At 53.9% G+C, this 24843-nt stretch overlaps 1 protein-coding gene across 4 annotated transcripts in view; it reads left to right on the plus strand.

Moving 5' to 3' along the window:
- Positions 1-15214, plus strand: part of OGDH (oxoglutarate dehydrogenase) — a 129186-nt gene extending 113972 nt beyond the window's left edge. For all 4 annotated transcript variants that reach the window (XM_074940205.1, XM_074940207.1, XM_074940203.1 and 1 more), the window contains 12 exons: positions 1004-1156; positions 2493-2595; positions 2968-3096; positions 5206-5356; positions 5714-5841; positions 5964-6142; positions 6761-6832; positions 8329-8451; positions 10506-10578; positions 11013-11176; positions 11832-11986; positions 15009-15214. In XM_074940205.1, coding sequence (XP_074796306.1) covers positions 1004-1156; positions 2493-2595; positions 2968-3096; positions 5206-5356; positions 5714-5841; positions 5964-6142; positions 6761-6832; positions 8329-8451; positions 10506-10578; positions 11013-11176; positions 11832-11986; positions 15009-15129 — 1551 coding nt within the window. In that variant the 3' untranslated portion in view covers positions 15130-15214. The remainder of the gene's footprint in view (positions 1-1003; positions 1157-2492; positions 2596-2967; positions 3097-5205; positions 5357-5713; positions 5842-5963; positions 6143-6760; positions 6833-8328; positions 8452-10505; positions 10579-11012; positions 11177-11831; positions 11987-15008) is intronic.
- Positions 15215-24843: the final 9629 nt, after the last annotated feature.

Here is a 24843-nt window from a genome sequence, read left to right on the forward strand (position 1 = left end):
TCCAAATACATCTCTACCCCGATATAACATGACCCGATATAACACGGGTTCACATACAACACAGTAAAGCAGGCCTCCACCCCCACCCCCCCCCGCAAGGGTCTGGGGGGCAGGAGCTGTGGGGGGGGCACTTTTGGGGGTCCCGCAGGCCCAGAGTGGCCTGGGTGATTAGTGTGGGGCTGGGAGCAGCCCGCTCTGCTTCCCTCGCCCCGGCCCCCGCACTCACTAGCGGCGGGAAGCGGAACACCACAGCTGGGAGCTGGCGGAGTGGAGTGGGCTGGGGCCACGTTGCTCCGCTTCCCACCGCTGCCGGTGAGTGCCTGTCAGGGGGTGGGGGTGTGGATAGGGGGCGGGGCAGACAGGGAGCAGGGGGTTTGGGTAGGGGGTGGAGTCCTGGGGGTGATTAGGGATGGGGGTCTCTGGAGGGGGTGGTCAGGAGACAAGGAGCAGGGGAACCAAAGCAAGTTCGATATAACGCGGTTTCACATATAACGCGTTAAGATTTTTTGGCTCCCATAGACTGCGTTCTATCGGGGTAGAGGTGTAATAAATAATGACCCTCTTGTGCTGCTTTGCACCTGAACCCTTTGTTCTCTGGTTCTGGTAGTTGTGGTGGAGAGGCATCTAAAGAAATATTTAAGCGAAAACAAGGCACTGAAAATGTAGCTGTGTTGTGCTTGAAGAAAAGTAGATGCTAATTTACCTGTAACAGCTCAAATAGCTGTAGTTTTTCTTTTAAACTGGGGTGAAACCATTCCATTAAGTTATTAGTTACTCTAGTTTTACACCAGTGTCGCTCCATTGACTTCTGTGGAACCTATTCCTGATTTACACTAGTCTAAATGAGATCAAAATCAGGCCCTCTGCCTTCAGGCTGTACGTGATTTCCTTCATCATGGGTACATCCCACATACAGATCAATGTAAATGCGACTGCTTTTTTGGCTTCTGAAATAGGGATTGAAGACTGGCTATTTTTATGGCTTTCTTTCCTCGTGCACTAGGTGTGTTACAGGCGGAATGGTCATAACGAGATGGACGAACCCATGTTCACCCAGCCGTTGATGTACAAGCAGATCCGGAAGCAGAAACCTGTGCTGCAAAAATACGCCGAGATGTTAATTTCGGAGGGGGTGGTAAATCAGCCGGAGTATGAGGTATTGTCCCCCAGTGCTTTAGAAGAAAGATGCAGTCCGTGATCAGTCACAACCCCTTAAATCTAGCTGGCAAATAAGAATGCTGAATGGGGGGAAATGCAAATGTAATATAATGCAAGAAATATGTGAAGGTTACCAGTGTACCAAGCATAGTTGCACAGCATGACTGCACCCCTCCCTGCTGACTTGGCAGTGTAGTGTAGTGTAGCATTGCCTTGCCCTGAGGGGTCTGGGTTGGGGAGTACTGAAGGGGTGCCTAAAGGTCTGCCGATGTGTTTGTAAGGAAGGAGCTCAGAGTTAGACATCCAAGGGTCCTCAATACTTGTTGCTAGCATTCCTAGCAAGGTTCCCCTGACTAAAGAAGCTAACGCTGTTTCTGAGAGCAGCACAAGACCATCCATGCTGTTGATTAGAACCTGCTCTTGGGCAGAAAATCCCTCTCTGCACTGGTCCTGGAAACACACGGACTCCATTTAAACCCAGTTGTAGCTGGTACAGTTATAGACCCAGTGTGAATAAGGCCTGTGGTCCAATCTACGCTTTATATGCTACCATTTTGGTTACCCACTTACAATACAGTAATTGTGCCAGCATCGTTCCACCTTCAGTGTATTTGGGGCACAGCAGTAATTATCTGTGTTTTTGAGCCATGCTGCAGTCTTGGGGTGAAACCCTGGCCACATTGACATCCATGGCAAAACTCCCTTGGATTTTAATGGGGCCAGGGTTTCACCCTTGGATTGTAGACATAGTTCAGGAACACAGGTGACTCGTGCACTATAAGCCTTGCCTGCACTATGAGATCAGACAGTATTGTACCTGTGCTCCTCACACAGTTGCTTGCATTGTGTCAATGGGACCTAACTGAAAAGTGCTTTATTCTGCCTCTTGAGCATTCAGACCCATTGACTGGCTGTGGCATTTCCTAATGTCAGGGATATATGGGATGCCTCACTGGAACTGGATTTTGTATTTCATGTAGCTTTGGCATCAACGAAGGACATAAGCTCTTAACTGGCACACAGCCAGCAGTAGGCAGTGCCCTGGCAGTGCTGACCTCTTGTCCCTAATGTTGTATGGTCAGGCACAAGCACAGCAGCGTGCAGCAGCCATGAATGTGGTGCGAGGCACATTTGTGGTCCAGGTCCTAACTGATGAGTGGGGGGTAGGGTTTAAAGTGTCTGAAGAGGAGGTGGATGTGAAAATACCCCCTTTGGGATCCACGTAGACTTTGTGCTGAAATGGAGAGGGAGCAGGAACGAGAGGCATGGCCTTTAACCCCAGCACTCTTACTTGGCTACTTCTCAGTAATGATATTCTGCCCTATTGCTCTCAGGAGGAAATTTCCAAGTATGATAGGATCTGTGAAGAGGCCCATGCCAGATCCAAGGATGAAAAAATCCTGCACATCAAGCACTGGCTGGATTCCCCTTGGCCTGGTAAGTAACTAGTGGCTTCCCTGACAAATGGCCAAAGTTCAGGAACTACTTCTGCCTCCAATGGATTAGACCTTTGACTTCTGGCACAGATAGGAGCTGTATGTCTCCAAGAGTGGGAAGAGAGTGGGAAATATACCCGTCGAGCCTGGTGAAGAAAATGCATCCCTTGGGAAGCATGGGGGACTGTATCACTGTATGGACTCTGTCTGTCTGTACTGACAGAGGTGGTACAGCTCAGGGTTTGCTCTGCATCCCAAATCCCCTTCCACATCAGAGAGTACAGAAGGTTCTGTAACATAGTCATCAAATACTCTTACTACAGAGCCAGCCTGGCGTTCACCAGGTCACGGATGATCTCTCCTCCTTCCCCAGGTTTCTTCACTCTTGAGGGCCAGCCCCGGAGCATGACCTGTCCCTCTACTGGTCTGAATGAAGAAGACTTGGCCCATATAGGCAAGGTGGCCAGCTCAGTGCCTGTTGAGGATTTCACAATTCATGGAGGTACAGACGTGCTGGAGTAGATGCCCCTGGCACCCCAGTCTCGGCGGTGGTTATTCTGTGTAGAGCTGGATGCTTTACGGAGTAGAGGAGATGGTTAATACTGTGGGTTTTTTACCCACAAAAGCTTATGCCCAAATAAATCTGTTAATCTTTAAGGTGCCACCGGACTCCTCATTTTTTTGTGGATACAGACTAACACGGCTACCCCTGTGATATGTGAGTGAGAGTTGTTCCACCACGATCTACAGGGAGTCATGGTCTCTGGTGCTGTAGACTGAGGCAGTAGGCCAGCCTGGGGAGTGGGAGAGAGAAGGTCTGCTAGAATGGTTAACTATTGGAACAAACTACTAAGGGAAATGGTGGGTTCTCCCTCTCTTGGTGCCTTCAGATGGACTGGCTGCCTTTCTGGAGATGCTTTAGTCATACACAAGTTGTTGGGCCAGCGAAGGGGTAACTGGATGAAATTCCCTGGCCTGTGTGGTGTACAGGACTAGATGATCTAATGTCCCTTCTGATCTTCCACTCTGAGTAAACGGGGACTTCCATATGGTGGTTCAGACCCAAAGTATGATGATTGGGATGTGGGTGACCACCTGAGTGCTAATGAGACTTCTGAGGGTGCTTATCTGGCCCCCATTACTAGCATCTGAGATGTTTCCCATCTTCGATGTTTTTATCCTCTCATACCTCTGTGGGGCAAGCAGGGCTGGTATCGCCATTGTGCAGAGGGGAAACTGAGGCCCAGAGAGGCTAAGGGACTAGCTCAGGTCACGTGGGCAGCCTGAGGCAGAGCAGGGATTCGAACCCAGGTGTCCCATGTCCTAGGTTAGTGCCCTAACCACTGGACCATCCTTCCTCTCAAAAAAAAAATAAAAAAATAAAAAAAAGAGCCTCCTTATGGCAATGCCCAAAGGCCGCAGCTGGTACTTACAGAGATTCATAGAATATCAGGGTTGGAAGGGACCTCAGGAGGTCATCTAGTCCAACCCCCTGCTCAAAGCAGGACCAATCCCCAACTAAATCATCCCAGCCAGGGCTTTGTCAAGCCTGACCTTAAAACCTCAAAGGAAGGAGATTCCACCACCTCCCTAGGTAACCCATTCCAACACTTCACAACTCTCCTAGTGAAAAAGTTTTTCCTAATATCCAACCTAAACCTCCCCCACTGCAACTTGAGACCATTACTCCTTGTTCTGTCATCTGGTACCACTGAGAACAGTCTAGATTCATCCTCTCTGCAACCCTCCTTCAGGTAGTTGAAAGCAACTATCAAATCCCCCCTCATTCTTCTCTTCTGCAGACTAAATAATCCCAGTTCCCTCAGCTTCTCCTCATAAGTCATGTGCTCCAGCTACCTAATCATTTTTGTTGCCCTCCGTTGGACGTTTTCCAATTTTTCCACATCCTTCTTGTATTGTGGGGCCCAAAACTGGACACAGTACTCCAGATGAGGCCTCACCAATGCCGAATAGATTGCCAGACTGGCTCTTTGAATCTTGCTAAGTTCTTGATCTTTAGAGCTTCTTGTGAGTTCCACAGTCGGGTGACATGAATCTAGACGCCTCATCCCCATTACAAACACATTAACCATACCTGTCGCCCTCGGGGTGGCTAATCTTTCCTCTGCTGCACCAGCCTACCCAGTTTGTTTGTAGTACCTTCTGGCCGTGGGCCTGGCAATGCCCATGCTTTTGACCCAGCACTCAGAAACTGTTCTCTCCACTACCACTTGGAGTCCTCTGAGATTAGAGTTCAGGTCTCCTCTCCCGGCGGGTGATGTCTGGCAGTGAGTGCTCCTAATGCAGGTGAAGTTGGCTCAGTGAAAACCATGTTTGTTAAAGAAAACAGAGAATGACCAGGAACTCCAGTTGTTTTTCAGAGCTGGTCTCCTCTGCTCCTTACCTATATGTGCTTTACCCTGTGCTAGGCTGGAACAGTCCACCTCCCTTTTGTCCCATTATGTCCAGAGCATCTGCATGTCAGGGAATCCAGACTGCCGATGGATGGGTTGATAGCGTGAGCTGTGTTGTCCCAGCCTCAGGCTGCTTGCATAGTATGTTGCTGCAGTTCCTCTCCAGTGGGCTGCAAACTGTTTTTTTATCTCTGCAGGTTTGAGCCGGATTCTGAAAACCCGCTGGGAATTGGTTAAGAACAGGACAGTAGACTGGGCATTAGCAGAGTACATGGCATTTGGCTCCCTCCTCAAAGAGGGAATCCACATCCGACTGAGTGGCCAGGATGTCGAGAGGGGGACATTCAGGTAAAGCTGGGGGTTTCCCCCAGTAAAAGATGATCCCAGCCCTCCTCAAGGGGCTGCTGAGTGGGGAATAGAAGAGGCCAGTCTTAAATTGCCTGCCATGCTGGAGCTCTGCTAAAAGGCAAGGGAGGAGCCCAAATTGTGGGTGGAGGGGTCCCTTTCACAGCACTAATGGTGTTAGTATGGGCAGCTCCTAGATATGATTGTAACCTGGCTTCATTGCATTCGACAGTTGCAAGCCAAGCCTCTCAGCAGAGCAGCGTGAGCCAGGCAGCCACTTGCGTGCAGGCGCTTACTCTGACCCATTGGGTAGGATAACACTTAAGTAACATTACTGCTGGACGTTGTCTCCTCCCACAGCCATCGTCACCATGTCCTGCATGACCAGAATGTAGACAAGAGGACCTGCATCCCCATGAACCACCTCTGGCCAAACCAGGCTCCTTACACGGTCTGCAACAGCTCCCTGTCGGAGTATGGAGTCCTAGGTCAGTGTCGCTGGGGGTTCTTCGCCTGGCTCATGACAGCCACAGGGCTAGTTAGTGCTGGGCTGTCTGTGCCAGGTGCTGGTGGATATGGCCTCTTCACTCTTCTTCTCTCTTCTCTGCAGGTTTCGAGCTGGGCTTTGCTATGGCCAGTCCCAATGCCTTAGTGCTGTGGGAGGCCCAGTTCGGTGACTTCCACAACACTGCTCAATGCATCATTGACCAGTTCATCTGCCCCGGCCAGGCCAAGTGGGTGAGACAGAATGGCATCGTGCTGCTGCTGCCCCATGGCATGGAGGGCATGGTAAGGATGCACTCACTTCCTATCTTTCTGGGCAGTACTGACAGCTCAATGCCACAGTTCTCATAGCGCCCCAGGACGCTTCCTCAGGCCAGACACTGCATAGACCAGGTCTCTGTGCAACCAGTCACCTGGGAGCATTGGGGTAGTCCTGCAATCTGGAGATTGCCCACCTCTTTAGATGTATTACCCGGCCTGCACCAGCCCATGTCACTGCTTTCTGTACAGCTGTGTGTTAACAGCTTGCAGAGGGGCCTGGACTCCATGTGGCTGGGAGCAGTGCCAGCCGCTCTGCAGGTGAGAGTATCTGGCTGAATGGAAGAGGATTGGGAGCAACAGGGCTCGGCCTAGGGGCTTGTTGGGGCTGGGGGAGTGGAGTCTAGAGTTCTGTACTAAGGGACGGCTGCAGCTGTTGGACCTACTTCTTAGTAAAAATCAAAACTTCTGCACTTTTAAACCAGAGTGAAATCCTGTTGGGCAGCACATACCAAGGTCCTCCTCAAACAGTGACTAGCATCAGCTGGCTCTATGGCCAGCCTCTCTACGAGGCGTGGAGAGCTCTCTTAAAGATGGAAACTTGCATGTGTGGTTCGCTTCACCTCTTGTTGGTTTTGCCCACAGGGTCCCGAGCACTCGTCAGCCAGGCCAGAGCGATTCCTGCAGATGTGCAACGACGATCCAGATGTCTTCCCCGTAAGTGTCTGGCTGTGCTGAATTCACACTCTTCCCCTTCGGGCCTTTCCCATCTCTCCCCTCCTGCATCTTGGAGCACTTGCTCTGTCCCTGACTCTGACCACTACACAGCAAAGGCTTCCAGGAACAGCTTTGGGGGATTTTGTGGATGGGATGGTAACACATGGAACAATTTTACAGAGCACGTGGATTCTGGGCAGCAGGCCGGGGGAGCAGGATATAGGAAGCAGTGTTGTGCTGGTGACTCACATTTAATGACTCCTGGGCTTCCCCTGTCCCCAGAGTCAGGAAGACTTAGGTTGGGTTATCAAGGGGGACTCAGAAATGTCCCTCGCTGTGTTAGCACAGAATGAGCAGAGCTCTAGTTAGTGCACTAACGTAGGGGCAGTAAAGGCTGGCTGTAACCCAAGCAAGGCTAGCGCATGAAACTCCATGCTTCTCCTCTTTCCTCCTTGGCTTTCTCCAAAAGCTGTCATCAGAGTCACACCCATTGCTCTCAGGCCCATTTGCTCATTTATATTAGGGAGCGATTTTCCAGTTCCATAGCTGGGGGGGTTTATCAGAGTACTTCGGAGTGGCTCCAAAAACCCTGTACAAACCTGCAGCTCCCCTGCTCTCAGCCTGTGCTGTCTGCACAGCTGGCCCATGCACTTAGGGGGGCTGTCCCTTTTCGGGTTAGGGACACGGAGGCACTAAGAAGCCGGGATAGGCTGAAAACCACCTAAGGGGATAGTGTAAAAGGGAAAGCAGAAAGTTACACTGGCCCAGGATTTGCTGTGTTCATTCCTGAGCAGTGTCCTAAAAGCCCTGCTAGGCAGAAAAAGCAATGGAGAGTATAGATCGGGACTCCAGTGGCTTTGAGATACCTGCTGCTAAAATCCTACCTCAGTTGAAATGGAAAAACTAAAGTGACACACTTAACTAAGGTTTCAGAGTAGCAGGCGTGTTAGTCTGTATTCGCAAAAAGAAAAGGAGGACTTGTGGCACCTTAGAGACTAACCAATTTATTTGAGCATAAGCTTTCGTGAGCTACAGCTCACTTCATCGGCACCTTAGAGACTAACAAATTTATTTGAGCATAAGCTTTCGTGAGCTACAGCTCACTTCATCGGCACCTTAGAGACTAACAAATTTATTTGAGCATAAGCTTTCGAAAGCTCACGAAAGGTTATGCTCAAATAAATTTGTTAGTCTCTAAGGTGCCACAAGTACACTTAACTAAACTTGACTTTTAAGAGCCAAGTTGTCCCAATTTGCCTGGGCTTGAAATACTCTAAGGTTGAGCTTGCAGATTAGGGCCGCTGCATTCAGCTAACCACTGGTCCTGGGCTAGTGATGAGCAAGAGAGACTCTTGGCCCCCATGTTGGGGTACTGCAGTTGACTCACATGGCATGTCTCTGTTCATATTGGAGCCGCTGGCAGGCGTAAATGTAGGTTGTTAATGTGGGACGTTCGCGATTTTGTCTAAACCGTTTCTACTTTTCATATGCTGTAGAAACTCGATGACTTTGACGTACGCCAGCTGTACGACTGTAACTGGATCGTTGTGAACTGCTCCACTCCAGCAAACTTCTTCCACGTCCTGCGGAGGCAGATACACCTCCCGTTCCGGAAACCGGTCAGTGAGCTCTAGACACTGCCCTGGTATGGACCGGGCTACGCACCATTGTCTTGTAGCTCAAGTGCTAAGTTAAAGCCAGCGCTTGGGGGGGCAGGGCATGGGTGCTGGTGCTGGGAGGGCTTAGGACCTGGATTTAAAGCTAATTTCTAGAGTGCTCCAGTAGGGCTAGTCAAATTTTCCACCAAAACTGTTTTTCAGCAGAAAATTGAGATTTTGACCAAAATTTTTTGCAAAATGTGTTTGCTTTCCATGCAAAAAAACAAAATTTTTGTCCAAAAATAAAACAAAAAAACTGAGCACCCAAAAACAAAAATACTTCAATTCTGGAATGCTGCCAAGGTGCCTCGTGGGATTTGTTGTTCAGGTGCTTCATGTTCTTTTCTGTGAGCTGGGTTCCCCCAGCCAGACTGCAGGGGGGCTCGTGGCACCTGAGAGACGAACCCATTTATTTGGGCACAAGCTTTCATGGGCTAAAACCCACGTCGTCGGATGCACGCCGTGGAAAATATAGGAAGAGAGATATACGCAGAGAACATGAAACAATATGGTGTTACCATACACACTGTAACGAGAGTGAGCAGGTAAGGTGAGCTATTACCAGCAGGAGAGAAAAAAAACCTTTTGTAGTGATGATCAAGATGGGCCATTTCCAGCAGTTGACAAGAACGTGTGTGGAACAGTAGGGGGGGAAAATAAACATGGGGAAATAGTTTTACTTTGTGTAATGACCCATCCACTCCCAGTCTTTATTCAAGCCTAAGTTAATGGTGTCCAGTTTACAAATTAATTCCAATTCAGTAGTCTCTCGTTGGAGTCTGTTTTTTGAAGTTTTTTTGTTGTAATATTGCAACTTTTAGGTCTGTAATTGAGTGACCAGGGAGATTGAAGTGTTCTCCAACTGTTTTTTTTAATGTTATGACAACACCCATTGTTTCATGGTGTGTGTGTGTGTGTGTCTTCCTGCTGTATTTTCCACTGCATGCATCCAGTGAAGTGGGTTTTAGCCCACGAAAGCTTATGCTCAAATAAATTTGTTAGTCTCTAAGATGCCACAAGTACTCCTGTTCTTTTTGCTGATACAGACTAACATGGCTGCTACTCTGAAACCAGCCAGACAGCATTTCCCATGATGCACTACAGTCACATGACTGCCATATAGCATAGCCTCCTCTCCCAAGAGCGGTGACTGTGATGCATCATGGGAGATGTAGTCCAACAGGGAGCCCTGACTATAGAGAACTACAACTCCCATAGGGCACTACGGTGGCATTTCAGGATTGAAATATTTTGCCAAAAACTCCCCTTTTGGAAGGAGGGAAACCCAGTTGTCTGACCAGTTCTGTGCTCTGTCCTTTAGCTGGTTAGTGGATAGATACTAACAAGCTCTGGTAAAGGTCTATTGCCTAATAAGAGACATCAGTATTAAGAACAGCCGTACAAAGCCAGGTACAAATGGGGAAGTCCTGTTAAAGGCTGGGCAGTCTGTGCCTGTACATTGGTAATGTACAGGTGAGCTGTACATTACCAAGCACACTGGGGCTCTGTGACTGGCACTTATTAAATAACCATGTCTGCCAAGGTTCAGTTGAGCTCTGCCCAGACTGGAAACGCCTGTCCCTCTATCTCGGCAGTGGCATTTGAGCCACCTTCACGTTATTACATAACGAAAGGGCTAGAAGGAGCAAGTAGCCCTGAGTGCTGTGCAAAGGAAGCAACACGCAACCAGACCTGCTGGCAGGGCCAGAGTTCTGCACACTGCTTCACGTTGCCCTGCACCGGAGCAGCCTTTGGCTTCAGTCTTTCTCTCTGGCTGGCATGGGAATTAAGACGTTTCTGTGATTCCTGCCTGGATTAAACATACAGTTCATCAATGGCACTTGAATTAGGGGGCTGGGCAGAGGCTGGGCGGGAACCACCTGACCGGAGGCTGGGGTGTGGAGGGAGGGTCTGTGCTCTGGCTCTTGTAGTGATGATCCAGTCTCCAATGTGCAGCTTGTGTGCCAGAAAGGCTATTTCCAGCCCATTCTGATCGCCTTGCCTTGATCTTCCAGCTGATCATCTTCACTCCAAAGTCACTGCTGCGCCACCCTGAAGCCCGCTCCAGCTTTGATGATATGTTGCCAGGTATGAAGGGTGTTTCCAATGTCCAAGGGTGCAAGTGAACCGGAGAGATGCAGAACAGGGTTCATACCACAAGAGGGCAGTGTCTCTCTCCTCTTTACAGCACCCTGCCCTGCTCCCAGGTCTCTGAATTCTGGCTCCTGTTGACAGTCTGGCTCCTGTTGACAGTCCAGAACTGCACCAGGACGGTGTGTGCTTCAGACTGTTTTTTTCCCCCTGTCTCTCTCCCTGCACAGCCCCCAGCTCAGTGGAGCCCCGATCTCAGTGGGGTCTCTAGGCCTTAACCATCTCTGAGCTAGCCTGGTCCTTCTGCAGGCGTAGCCAATCCCGCAGGGTCCAGGCCTGTAGCTGGCCCCCACTAGCATTCCCCCTCCCACCATGTGTGGCCCCTGGGATGTTGAGGCGTGTCCCCGACTGCTGTCTGTGCTCTGCTACAGGCACTAATTTCCTGCGCGTAATCCCTGAGAGCGGCCCTGCAGCCCAGAACCCCGACAACGTCAAGAGGGTGCTCTTCTGCACTGGCAAAGTGTATTATGAGCTCACCCGGGAGCGCAAGGCCCGGGACATGGAGCCAGACGTGGCCATCACCAGGGTGGAGCAGGTGAGCGTGTCTGTACCACAGGGGGCTCCACGTAGGCCAGGGGCCAATGGCCAGTCCCGTTGCTACCCTGCTTCGGCTCATCACTGGGCTTACTCCACATCCCCAGGAGCCATGAGGAGTTTGAGCCACAGCAGACACATCGTGGATTAGACATAGAGCGCTCTGTCCCTTGCCCCACTCCCACTGCTTAATGGCCCAGCACAGCCTCAGGGCAGAGAGCAGGCAGAAATACAACATCACCACACCTGAGAAGGGACGGACAGAGGGGCCAGCTCGATCCTGTCTCTTCAGTCTGAGCCCAGGAGACGCTGCACAGCACCCCTGGGTGGGCAGCGAGGGCAGAGCTGAGGTATCTGTACAGATTTGCAGGGGAGAGCCTGTTGGTGGTGGGAGTGTTGCTGGCCAGCCCAGCGTGCACCCCACCGTACAAGCTCCTGGGCCTGGAAGGGTTGTTCAGGCTCAGCCCAGGCGACCCCAGAGCCTCTAAGTGTGTCCGTGTGGGATTGGGAGATGCTGCTGAGACAGCACAGGCTGAACAGTGAGCACAGAGGCTGCATGGCCCACTGCACAGCCCAACAGTGGCTGCAGCTCCCTGCACCCTGCCTCCGCTGCTTGCATGCCCCAGTGGAACTGAGCCCTCCCCATTCCCCTGCAGCTGTCCCCGTTCCCCTTTGACCTCCTCCAGAGGGAAGCGCTGAAGTACCCCAACGCCGAGCTGGCCTGGTGCCAGGAGGAGCACAAGAACCAGGGCTACTACGACTACGTGAAACCCCGGCTCCGCACGACTATCGACCGTGCCAAACCCGTGTGGTAAGGGCCTTCCCTCTGCACCGTGACGGGCTAGTGCCATGGGAGGTAGCCGCACCTTGTCCTGTTCTCAGGACCTCCCCACGGGTGAGCAGTGTGGCATGGTGCTACAGGTGGTATATCTCAGGCCACTGGCTCCCTAGTGGATTTCAATATCGCGTGGAAGTAGGGATGGAGATCTCACAGAGGCACTGGGGGTAGGTAGTGTGGGCTGGGGAGTGGAGTCTTTTGGATGGGTTTGACAGAGTCACAGGCCCGATGCTCTGGAACTGCTTTTTATGAAGCCAGGCAGGACTCTGGGGTGGCGCAACTCCCTTCAGGCTGTCCAGAGCAAAAAGCCTCCTTGGCTATGGCCTTCCTGGGACTGACCTCGGAGCTTTCAGCATCCCTGTTCACACACTGTATTCTTCCCCTTGGTGGGACCACCTAGACAGGACCCCTGGGGAAGCCAGAGGGCCCTGCACCCTTGCTCCACAGTCAGCTGTGACTCTCCGCCAGCATGTAACACAAGTTTATTAGTTGATAGGAACGCACCATAGAACAGAGCTTGTTAGCACAGGAATCATAGAATATTAGGGTTGGAAGAGACCTCAAGAGGTCATCTAGTGCAACCCCCTGCTCAAAGCAGGACCAACACCAACTAAATCATCCCAGCCAAGGCTTTGTCAAGCCAGGCCTTAAAAACCTCGAAGGATGGAGTTTCTACCACCTCCCCAGGGAACCCATTCCAGTGCTTCACCACCCTCCTAGTGAAATAGTGTTCCCTAAAATCCAACTTAGACCTCCCCCACTGCAACTTGAGACCATCGCTTCTTGTTCTGTCATCTGCTACCACTGAGAACAGCCTAGCTCCATCCTCTTTGGAACCCCCTTTCAGGTAATTGAAGGCTGCTATCAAATCTCCCCTCACTCTTCTCTTCTGCAGACTAAATAACCCCAATTCCCTCAGCCTCTCCTCGTAAGTCATGTGCCCCAGCCTCCTAATCATTTTTGTTGCTCTCCGCTGGACTCTCTCCAATTTGTCCACATCCCTTCTGCAGTGGGGGGACCAAAACTGGACACAATACTCCAGGTGTGGCCTCACCAGTGCCGAATAGAGGGGAACAATCAGTTCTCTCAATCTGCTGGTAATGCTCCCATTAATACAGCCCAATATGCCATTGGCCTTCTTGGCAACAAGGGGACACTGCTGACTCATATCCAGCTTCTCATCCACTGTAATCCCCAGGTCCTTTTCGGCAGAACTGCTGCTTAGCCAGTCGGTCCCCAGCCTGTAGTGGTGCATGGGATTCTTCCATCCTAAGTGCAGAACTCTGCACTTGTCCTTGTTGAACCTCATCAGATTTCTTTTGGCCCAATCCTCCAATTTGTCTAGGTCACTATCCCTACCCTCCATCGTATCTACCTCTTCCCCCCAGTTTAGTGTCATCTGCGAACTTGCTGAGGGTGCAATTAATCCCATCATCCAGATCCTTAATAAAGATGTTGAACAAAACCGGCCCCAGGACCAACCCCTGGGGCATGTCACTTGATACCGGCTGCCAACTAGACATCGAGCCATTGATCACAACCTGTTGAGCCCGACAATCTAGCCAGCTGTCTATCCACTGTATAGTCCATTCATCCAACCCATACTTCTTTAACTTGTTGGCAAGAATACTGTGGGAGACCATATCAAAAGCTTTGCTAAAGTCAAGATGTATCACATCCACTGCTTTCCCCATATCCACAGAGCCAGTTATCTCATCATAGAAGGCAATCAGGTTGGTCAGGCATGACTTGCCCTTGGTGAATCCATGTTGACTGTTCCTTCCTCTCCTCCAAGTGCTTCAAATTGGATTCCTTGGGGACCTGCTCCATGATTTTGCCAGGGACTGAAGTGAGGCTGACCGGTCTGTAGTTCCCCAGGTTCTCTTTTTTCCCTTTTTTAAAGATGGGCACTAGAGTTGCCTTTTTCCAATCGTCCAGTCACCACAAATTTTCAAAGATAATGACCAGTGGCTCTGAATAACATCAGCCAACTCCCTCTGCACCCTTGGATGCATTAGATCTGGACCCATGGACTTCTGCATGTCCAGCTTTTCTAAATAGTCCTTAACCTGTTCTTCCACCACTGAGGGCGGCTCACCTACTCCCCATGCTGTGTTGCCCAGTGCAGCAGTCTGGGAGCTACCCTGGTCTGTCAAGACCAAGGCAAAAAAAAGCATTGAGTACTTCAGCTTTTTCCACATCATCTATCACTATGTTGCCTCCCCCATTCAGTAAGAGTCCCACATTTTCAATGAGTTTCAGCCAAGTCCATCTTGCGGGGACCCCAGGTCGGATGCCCTGGACTCCCCCCATCCGAGTCCCAAACAGGAGACTGCCCAGCTTCCAGTGACCTGACCTCTGACACACCTGTTGCCCCTCTTCTTGGTCTTTGTCCCCCTTTCGGGACAAAGTGTCACCTGGTCTCCTCCCCCTCCTGGGTCTCAGGCATCAGCCATCACTTTACGTGCAGGCAGCTGGAGCTTCCTCACCTGCCCCCGAGGGTCTCAGCAAAAGTCACACACCCTTATTCCCACCACCTAGGCATTGGTGCAATATACAGGGAAACTGAGGCACACACAGCATTCATGCAAAACAGTAAGACTCACATAGGCTCATGTATAACCTAATAAGGAGGAAAGATCCGCTTGGTCTCGGTGGGCATGTTGCTCTCATGGCACTCTCCGCAAGACGGTAACTGAGTGAGGGACAAGGGCTTGATACAGGGTCTGTGCTGTGGCCAACAACCGGGGGTGGGGTGCTGCAGGCAGCCGGGGCTAGTCCCTGGTTGGTGGGCACTGGGCTGTGGGGGTCTGCACATGATACAGCATTTCTTTCTAGGCGAGGTGGCTAGATCTTGGCCCTCTCTCTCTTCCATCCAGCTTTCCTGTTGCTAGACCAGGCCTGTATGTAGCCGTCCCAGACCTGAGTCCAGCATAACGCCCCTTCCCTGCACTGGCCCTCATCTGAGCTGCTTCTTCTCCCTCCCTTGCCATAGGTACGCTGGCCGCGACCCAGCTGCTGCACCAGCCACTGGCAACAAGAAGACCCACCTGACTGAGCTCCAGCGCTTCCTGGACATTGCCTTCAACCTGGATGCCTACAAGGGCTTCTCCTAGACCCCACGTGGCTGCTGCAGCACATTCTGTCTGTCTCTTGCTCACCTCCTGTCTCCGTCCTTAACTACAGACCTTGTAAACTAAACACCCGTGCCTGGAGTCCTTGTTCATCGCTCTGGATTGTTGCCTTTCACTAAAATCCCTCTGCAGGACGCTTGGGTTTTAACTCCCGTATTCCCCCCCGTTCCCCCCATTGCTCTGTCCCTGAGGGGATGCAGTCTCTGTGCTCCCATAAACTGGCCAACTCTACCCCAACACTGCCCCAGAAGCCCCCAGTGCCAGCCAGCTGAGGAGGCCCTGCGATCAGCCTTTGCTAGCTTCTGTCCTTAGCAGCCCCACAGAGAGGGGATGGGCTGCGCTGCCCTGTATCAGGCTCAGGGGAGCAGGTGGGGTTGGCAGAGCCAGGAGGAGGTACATTGCAGGCACGCCTCTCCCCAGCAGAGGTAAGCTGCTCGCAGCAGGGGATGCAGTTAGGCTCTCCATAAAGAGGAGAACGTTCCTTTTTCCTTCTGCCTGTGGCGGTTCCTCCCCAAAGATCAGAGCCTCTCTGGCTAACTCCCTCAATCGCTCCTGGCCGGCTGTGCTTGGGTCATAGCCTCAGGCCCCTGGGACTGCAGCCCACTCAGTCAGATTAAGATTTAGTGGGGCTCTAGGCACAAAAAACCATTTGGATCCCAAAGCCAGAGCTGGGCCGTGGTAAGAGCTGCCCAGGGAGCCCTGGCCACTGTGGGAAGCCCTGGACCCTCCACCTGCCCTGGGCAGTATGCCCTAGGGGCCAGGGACATGGGCCGGAAGCTGGAAGGGCCGGAGCTCAGCTCCCTAAGAGCTGCCCAGGGAGCCTGGGCTGCCGTACCACAGCCTAGAGTGAGTATATGTCCCATTTTGGCTGGGCCAGTCCCCTTTTTAAGCCCTGAGCCAGACATCCTGACAAATGTCCAGTTTTGCCAAAAAGGGCCTGGGGAGGGGGCGGGGGGATGAGCGGCATGGTTTGGGTGGGGACCCTTGGACATGGTCTCGTGGGCCTGTGTGTTAATCTGCCACTGAGCCCACTCCCAGCTATGTAACCCCAGATCCCTGCCACCTTGCTAACAAACCCCAGGGTAGGGCACATCCCTCATGCCCCCAATGCAGGTCCATCCCGCAACTGCTGTCAAAGGAACCCAGTGTTGGGTTTTCAGAGCCCCGTGCGCTGGGTAACTGGGCCTTGGCTGAATCCCGGGTGCTTGCTGCTTGGCTGAGCCCGGCAGGGCCGTCTCTAGTGCAGGGACAGGGATGTCAGCGTGCGCTCTGCTGTGCTCCAGTGAAGGGAGGAGCCTGGGGCTAGTGGCACAGCGCCTCTGAGAAGGGACAGCAGATTCCTCAGGGCACTCCCTACTGTGGCCTGTCCCTCCCTAGGAGGAAGGGGCCACTTGACTTTAAACGGCTTCCCTACCACCAACCATTAATCTCCAGGGTTGCATGGAGCCTGGGTCTGTTTCTAAACACTGCAGCAAGGGGGCTGTGGGTGCTGGAAGGCTGCAGAGCCAGTGTTGGGCTAGCATGGACCTCTGCAGAGCTCTGCTTACAGCATAGGAGAGTCCTTCAAGTCTTTCCTTTCTGCCCCCCAGCTCTTCTCTCCGCACCCCCCATGGGAAGTTCCAGCCACATTGCCCGCACCCAGCAGCTGGCCCTGGGCTGTAGTCTTGGGCCTGCTGCCCTCCAGGCCACGCTGCCTTCTTTGCTGGAGCCTCTCATCCCCAGTACAGGCAGCCCCTGAGCCTGACAGCCTCAGCTGTGGCTGGGACAGTGCAAGCCCATGGCCCAGCCCCACTGCAGCTGAGTGCAGCTCTCTGCTTCTCCTTGAACAGCTAACATCAAACCTGCTGGGGTTGGGGAACACCCTGAACCAAGGGCCCTTCCTCTGCTGCTCAGCCCAAGAGGCTTTGGGTCATTTCCCCAAGATGCACCCTGCTCCCAGCTGCTCTAGGTGAGACACCAGCACCTCTCTGTCCTCCATGTGAGCAGAGCTCCTAGCCTGGTACCTTCCCTAGCTCCCAGCACCTGCCCTCTCCAAGCCCCTATCTGGGGAGCCCATTCACTCTCCCAGCACGGCCAACTGTGCTGCTTGGGTGGGGCTTACACCCTCCAGGGCTTTCACTCAGCTCTGAGCCCAGCCTGGTTAGCAGGATAGTGCTCTTGAGACAACTCCTCCTGAAGCCCAGCCCTGGGGAACCATCCCTTCCTGGGCCGTCCAGCACCCATCGCTGCCCCTTGTCAGTCAGGTCTCTCCCCTCAGCTCTTTGGACTGCTCTGTGCATGCTGCTCACTTGTCCCTGTGTGGAGAACATCCCCCTTCCCTTCGTGGATCGCAGCAGCTTTTCCCTCATTTCCACAGGAGCCCAACTGCTTTGCCTTCTGCGCCAAGTGCCCAGGGCCTAGGCTGCAGCCCCGTCCTGGTTTATTGCTCATATGGAACATGCAACGCCTCTTAAGGGCGAAGGCTGCTCTGATCTCGCTGGGCCAGAGCCAGGCCACGTACAGCGATGCAAAGCCATGTTGCCCCTGGGCATTGCTTTGCCACCTCCCTCCCCCCACATGCTCTCAGACTGACTTATTTTGGTTTTAAAGAAAAAAGAGCTAAGCGCTGAGCTTGTCTCTGGTTTCCCCAATAAAAGCTGAGGCCCCTCCTCTCATTCCTCATGGTGCCTGCTGCTGGGCCCTTCACCCATCTGGGCCCCATCAAATGGCCCTGACAGTACCCATGGGCCAGGCCTGTGCACTTCTGGTTCATCCTCTGGCTCCAGGTCTGTACAGTGCCCCTGGGCTCACTACTCAGCCAGAGGGGGTGTGGCCCCTGCTTGCCCAGGTCCTGCCTCTGCCTTCTTCCTGGGGGCAGCTCAGGTCCTGCACTCCTTGCTCCCAGCTTCCACGATCTAGCCTCCCTGGGAGAGGGCCAGGGTCCCACCTTGGCTAATACCCCCCTTGGCCCAGGATGGGGGTCCAACCATGAGGGTCCCTTGGGCCGAGCCTAGCGCCCGTTAGAGCAGCCGTGCGCTCCCCGGCCCAGGAATTGCCCTGTGCTAGGGGCAGTGATTGGCCTCTTTTCCCTGGGGAGGCCTGGCTCTAGGGGTCGGGCAGCAGCGATGCAGCCCCAGGGCTAGTTCTAGCAAAGCCCCCTACTGCCCCCGCTGGGCCTGGGTTACACCCAGGGGGCACCAGTCATGCAAACTGCATCCTCTAGGTGTCCCTGGTGTGCCACAGCCTTGCCCCATGTCAGTATTGGGGGTGGCCTGGGAGTGGGGTATGTCAGGCAGCAAGCCCTGCCCTGCCTTTGGTGGTAATTTGGGGGGCGGGGGTTCAGCGTGTGGCTCCTTCCCCTGGGCCCAGAAATCTCAGGGACCTTTCCCTTTCCCAGCGCCTGACCCGGAGCAGGGCTGCCCCTCTGCTATTCCAGGGCAGCATCCCCCAGTGCCACAGCCTGCTGCTGTGGTCAGTCCTAGGGCTTAGAGGCACAGCACCCCACCACTGCACTGGGGCATTGGGGTCAGCAGGGGCTATGGGGAGAGCGCCCCCTGCTGAGCTCCCACCCCGCTCCCTGCAGCACAGGGCCCCTACTACTGCGCTGGGGTCAGCAACCCCCTCCTCTCCCTTGGCCTCCCACCCAAGCAGTGATGAGGTTGGCACCTGTCAGGGCTGTGAGTGGATGGTATCCCTGTGTGAACCCAACCCTCCACCCCTGTACATCCCCAAGGGGGGGCAGCAATGCACATACAGTCTTTGCCCCTGGGAAGAGAGGGCTCTGCTGGGTGCTGCTCCCAGCCAGCACCTTAGCTCACCTCGGGGCCCGGCTGGCTGAACACACTAGGATTTCGTCCTAGGTGGGTGCCTCAGGGAGGCCTGAGCCTGCAAACTGCTGACTGCTCCCCTTACCCCCCATTTTGTGTCAGCCTCTTGTCTCCCTGCTGTGCAATGGGGGGTCTCCTGGCCCCCAGCAGGCCTGTGCTCCTGCCTGGCGGCACTTCCCTAAGGGTGCCAGCACCAGTGTGTGTGAGGGGTCCCCTTGGGGCTCCATTCACAGCGGCTCTGAGTGTGTTGCAGCCCCAGCCTCTTGCTTCGACTGGAATGGCCCCTGGCTCATGCCCTGGTGTCGGCAGAGATGGCAGGGTTCCCATTAGCTTCGTGTGCCCCCTCAGCCTCCCCCAGGGAAATGTGACCAGACCCCTGACGGGGGATACCTGGGCACCCCCTGGTTTAGGGCCATGTTTGCCTCATCAGAACTAGGGTTCACCCCCAGCCCTCGCCAGCTAGGCAGCCCCCTCTGCTCTCAAACTGGCTGGAGCCAGGTTTCCAGGCCAGGAATGGAGTTTGGCCACCCAGTCCCAAGCAGCAGGGACAGACACTTTTGACAAAGGCAGTGTATTAGATGAGTGGGACAAGGAGGGACCCAGCAGCTACCTGCACTGCTCCAGTGTCAATTATTCCATCCTCAAGGCTACTACATGGTGGCAGAGCATTGGCAAAGCAGCCAGAGGCCCAGGGTGGCAAAGCCCAGGAATCATCTTACACCCAAAGACAGGAGAAGTGGACACCTGGCTGACGAGAGGCAGGGCTGTGGGCAGTGCCTGGGGAGCTGAGGGCCTGCAGGTGAAGGGGTCTGAGCAGTGGCCTTGCTCAGAGGAAATGTGTCTGTTTTCTGGCTGTCATCCCCACAGGGACGTTTCTGAACTTCCCACAAACGCCAGGGAGCTGGTGTAATCATCCATTTCTGTTCAGCCAAGGCCTAGGGCTAGAATGGCTGCACATTGGGATGCAGCGGGATTGGCAGAACTGTGGAGAGATGAATGCAGGGCTGGGTTAGCAGGGGGCTGCGGGTCAGGATTAAGGGGCACTGGCAGACCTGGGGTGGGAGAGCCCAGGGCTAGGATAGCAGAGCACAGTGGGTTGGGATTCAGGGGCTCCAGCAAAGCTGTGTGTGCAGGGGGAGCCCAGGGCTGGGATAGCGGAGGGCTGCAGGTCAGGACCAGAAGAGCTGGGGCAGGGAGGGAAGCCCAGGGCTGGGATAGCAATGTGGGTTTGTGGGTTTTTTGTGTCAGGGGTAGGAGCATCAATTTTCATGGCATTTTGCTTGGTTCTGCAGAGGCTGGGCACACTCATGGCGCTGGTGCCAGTGCTTGGCTACCCCTCCCTTCCCAGCCTGGGAGATGACCCCCCACTGCTCTTTCCCCTTTATATTTCAATCCTTGACTCTTAATCCAAAGTAGCACCGTGGCCTTTGGGAGCTCACGAAGCATCTGAATCGGGCTGACCCGAGATCCCTGACAGCAGCAGGACAAGGAAGCTAGTGAGAGAGGTGTAGCAGGAAGGAATATTAACATCTGCCAGTGGGGGAACACATGGTATGGCGCAATAATTCTGGAGAGAGAGAAGTACACAAAGAAGAATCAGGGAGGGGCTGCTTGGAGCTGACAAAAGAACCCAGCCTGAAGTGCAGAGGCTACTAAGTGCACATATTCTCTTGGCTAAGGTTTGTAAGGAAAACATACCGGGCCTGCTTCTCCCAGCACTGAGCAGCAACTAGACTGTTGCACGGTGGGGCGGAGTCTGACTTGGGCACGGGTGTAAATGCCACCATGGTGCCAGGCAGGGCAAAGTAAAGATGGCACCCAAAAGGCTAACTAGAGCAAGAGGGAATTTTGAAATTCCATCGGCATAGAGAGAAAGCAAATCCTTTAATAACCAAGGTCCAGAGGTGAACTTAACAATGAGACCCTGAACTCTTAAATCCGATGTCAACAAATGAAAGTAGACAGACAGGAAGAACTTACAAAATAGAGGCAGGCACACTCGGAACATATAAATCAATGAATCTCTGGGCAATTGCCAGAGCAAAACAACGGCCTGAGGATTATTTTAGAAAAGGAAGGTAGCGGGAGCTTGGGATAAAAGCGAACGTGGTACCACTAAGAAAAAGGATCCTGGCGATGACTTAGTGCTAATTATCAATGTTGTTTATTAATTAACTTCTGACCCTTGTGAAATAATAGAAGCTTCCGGAGGAGTGATGAGAAATAGGCCATGGAAGTGCTTAAAAATAATAGAACAGTCAAACAACTCCTGGCTGGGAAGAATTTCACAATGGACTGACACCATGTGTTGTCTGCATTCTTACGCATGGATTCTGTTAAATGGGGATTGAAAATTCAGCTGGGGGCCCATGATGAAAAGGTCGACCCATACAGTGCTGAGTTAGAGTGGAGGTGTTTAGTTAGGTGCTGCGGGAATCTGCGTCCTACCTGGTTTTATTTCTTCTCTTCTTTAATGAGCTGGAAGAGAGTGGAGAGAACGTTCATTAATTGCATTGGCTAGATGGGGCAGGGTTGCGAATACCAGTGAGGATGGAGAAATAACCAAAGGAGACATAGAGGGCATAAAACTTGGGGGAGAACATAAGATCATGGCACTTAGTTTGAGAGGAAGGATTTCCCAATGGTTAGGGAGCTAGCGTTCAGGTTCCTAATCTGCCCTGTGTGACTTCAGGTAGGTCAGTTAGGCCCAGATCCTCAAAGGTATTGGATGCCCCACTCCCACTGAGTTCATACCACTGAGTATCAGTTTCCCATCTGTACAGCTCTGCCCTGCCACACAGAGGTGTCATGAGGATAAAAGCTGGGGGGGGGGGGAGTCTAGCTGCTATCCTTCAGTTATGATAGGTGTACAAGACAGTGCGACTCCATTATGAGATAATAGCAGTCTTCACCCCAAACGTGGCCCAAAACAAAGGCACACATGGGTCTGCTGAGGACTCAGAGCTATGTGGGTGAAGGAAGTTTTGCTTGGCAGTGTTTGGTGGGAGCATGTGCCTCTGAGAGAAGAGGCAGAAGCAGCCAAAAAGCCAGGCAGACAGTAACAGAAGGACTGATATTGCAGCCCTGAGAGAAAGCCTATCAAAATCCCAGCAGTGCTGCGCACTTCTGCCCCTAGGTGGGGAGTTTCTTTCCCTCCTCTAGGATTTCTCACACCCTGTAGGATCTCAGAGGCACGTCCAGCCATTTACATGCCCCGGAGGTCATCGGAAGAGGTCATTCCCTCGGAAGCTTCAGTGGGAGGGTTAGGCACCTTCTGGCTCCTTGGGTAGCTGGTCCCGCAGACAGTAGCCCTCCACTGACACAGCCCTCCCCCCTCCCCCCCCCCCGGGGCTCCCCTGAAGCTGCATTGCCCTGGAAGAATTCTGCGGGAGGGTGGTGGGTGGAGCGGCCAGCTCTGCTGGAGGCAGGACCTGGCTTGGGAGGATAAGACCAAAAGCCTTGAGCTGGCTTCAGGTGCAGGGGCAGCTCGGGAGGGACAGATGTCACACTCTGCTGGGGACAGTTCTGTAGTTACCCTGGGCAGCGGTGTCACTAACCAAGACATGAACTGTTACTTTTGGTTCCTTCTAGTGTGTCTCAGCGGCGTGAGGCCAAGCAGGATTCAGCCCTGGACCGACAACGCTCTGGGAGCCCTATGCCACCCTGCCCGCGTGGCCGGGCTGGTCCAAGGTCCCTGACCTCTTCCTCGCTCCTTGGTCTCTCTGTGCACTGAGTCCCATCCTGTGGGAGCCACGGAGCCCCTGTGGGATTGCAGCAGCTTTGAGCCTGGGCTGGCTTTGACCCGTGACCTTGGAGCCAAAAGGCGGGGGGGATAATCTCACACCCAGCCTTGCACAGCCTGGCCCCGCTGCTTCCTGCACTAGTCTGGCTTCTCTCGAGCACCGGGTGTGAGTGCTGGAGCCCACGGGGAACATAATGGCAGGGCCCCGGGCAGCAACTGGACAAACTGGACCCTTGCTCCAGCCCCTCAGGAAGGGGAAAGAAGCTGCTCCCTGGATGAGTCATTTCCTGGCCTCCTGCTCGCCGCCTACTTCCTTCCTCCCCCAGGGCCATGGCGCAGGACCGCCTCCTGCCTGAGGCAGGAGATGGCGCCTGTCGTATGGGGCGGGGGGCCAATTAAGACTGGGGTGGGGTGGACTAAGAAAATGATGTGTCGGTGTGTGAGAGACTGAACCGGGGGGAAGTTTTAATCCCAGCCCCTCAAAGAACATGGGCCCCGAGGGCAGGGGGGCCCAGCCGCCCTGTGCCCCCAGCTTGCTGCCCATCTCTCCTCTGGCTGTCCTTCACAGCATTCCCGCCTCCTCCCCAGCTGATGGCTACACTGAGGTGGGGCAGGAGGCAGAGACTCAGCAGCCGCCCTTAAGGCTGCCTGGCTAACCGCGGCTGCAGGGCGAGCGAAGCATAGTGGGAGCATAGCTGCTGTCGCCACGGCAACAGCCATTCACCCTGCCTGGCAGCAAGAGACGCGGGGGGAGGGAGCAATACAGCCCCCCTCTGTCCTGCTTCCCGTTCCCCCTCTTTCAGCCAGGCTTGCGGGGCTGAGAGAGGAGCCAGAGGTGCCAGCAGCATGGCCCATAGGCTGCCGGGAGCGGCCCACGGTGTCCTGCCCGCACTCCCTCTGAGCCAGGCTCCATGGTGGTGAAAGGCCCAGGGCACCAGCCTGAGCAGCCCCCACCCAGTTCATGCCACCAAGGGCTGCTGAGCAGCTTGGCACCATGCTGGGGGGCCGAGGGGTTGCCACCCGGCCCCGGGGGGTCAGCATTGGCCCTATGCAGCAAGCTGGGAAAGGGGCCGCTAGACTCCTACTGAGGGAGGCGCAGGTGTGGGAAGCCCCAGATGGGTCGAGAGGGAGCAGACCCGCAACCAGGAGAGAACAGGAGCCCAGGCAGCCTCAGCATCTCACAGATCAGGGCCCCAAATCAGCTGGGAACGATGCAGCTGACCCCCTCTGATGCTTCTCAGGGCAGCCTCCCCCCAGCATGAGGGGCTCTGCTGCTTGTGCCAGCTGGGAGTGAGCTCTCCGCCACTCACACGCTCTCCTCCAGGCCATGCCAGCCTTGCCTTTGCCCTGCTGGTTGCACCCTAGCCCCAGAGTCCCTTCAATGTGCCCCCTGCAGTGTCCAGCCACTGATCATGGGATCCCCACAGAAACCCCAGCGCCGCCATTCCCAAAGGTACAGCGTCCCGCAGCATAGCAGCCTTCCCATCACCCACCGCTCCCGGGCCACACACAGCCCTGCAGGCCAAGGAGAGTGAAGCAAAAGGAAATGTATTATGAGGAAAAACAGAGATTCAAACAAAAGCAAGTGTGAGTGATGGCCACAGCTGGTTACAGTGCAACAGATATGACAGAACGCGAGCTAGGCCTCGGAGCACGAGTAGTCTCATCCCGTGCTCAGCAAGGAGCCTCTCGCCCCCATAGGCAGGGCTGCAGCACTTGCCAGCCAGCAGATAGGCCCAGCGTTTCATCAAGTCCTGACTCATTGAGGTACGGCCTCAGGAAATGGGTACAGAGGGTCCTACCACTCTGGGCCGTACTGCATCAGGCTTCTGGCTTACACACACAGACACACACACTCTCTCTCGCTCTCTGTCCTATCTCACAAACACACACAGCAGTTATAATCTGCCTTTGCTGGGTTCCCATTGATTTTTCTGGGTTGATGCAAAGGTGGACACTTGAGCAATACCTTACGTCAACGGTCACGTCAATGGTGGCTGGTCTCTGTCATGCTAGGAGCTCGACAGCTGCTGCTTGCCAAGAGGAGGTGTCTGGCACCAGCTTTTACAGCTGGGTGCACTGTGCCGGACTCTCCCTCCAACAGTGTGGGGACATCCGGCACCCGCCTTGTGGCAGCGCTACGACCCT

The sequence above is a fragment of the Natator depressus genome, chromosome 26 (genome assembly GCF_965152275.1).
Source record: "Natator depressus isolate rNatDep1 chromosome 26, rNatDep2.hap1, whole genome shotgun sequence".
Lineage (NCBI taxonomy): Eukaryota > Metazoa > Chordata > Testudines > Cheloniidae > Natator > Natator depressus.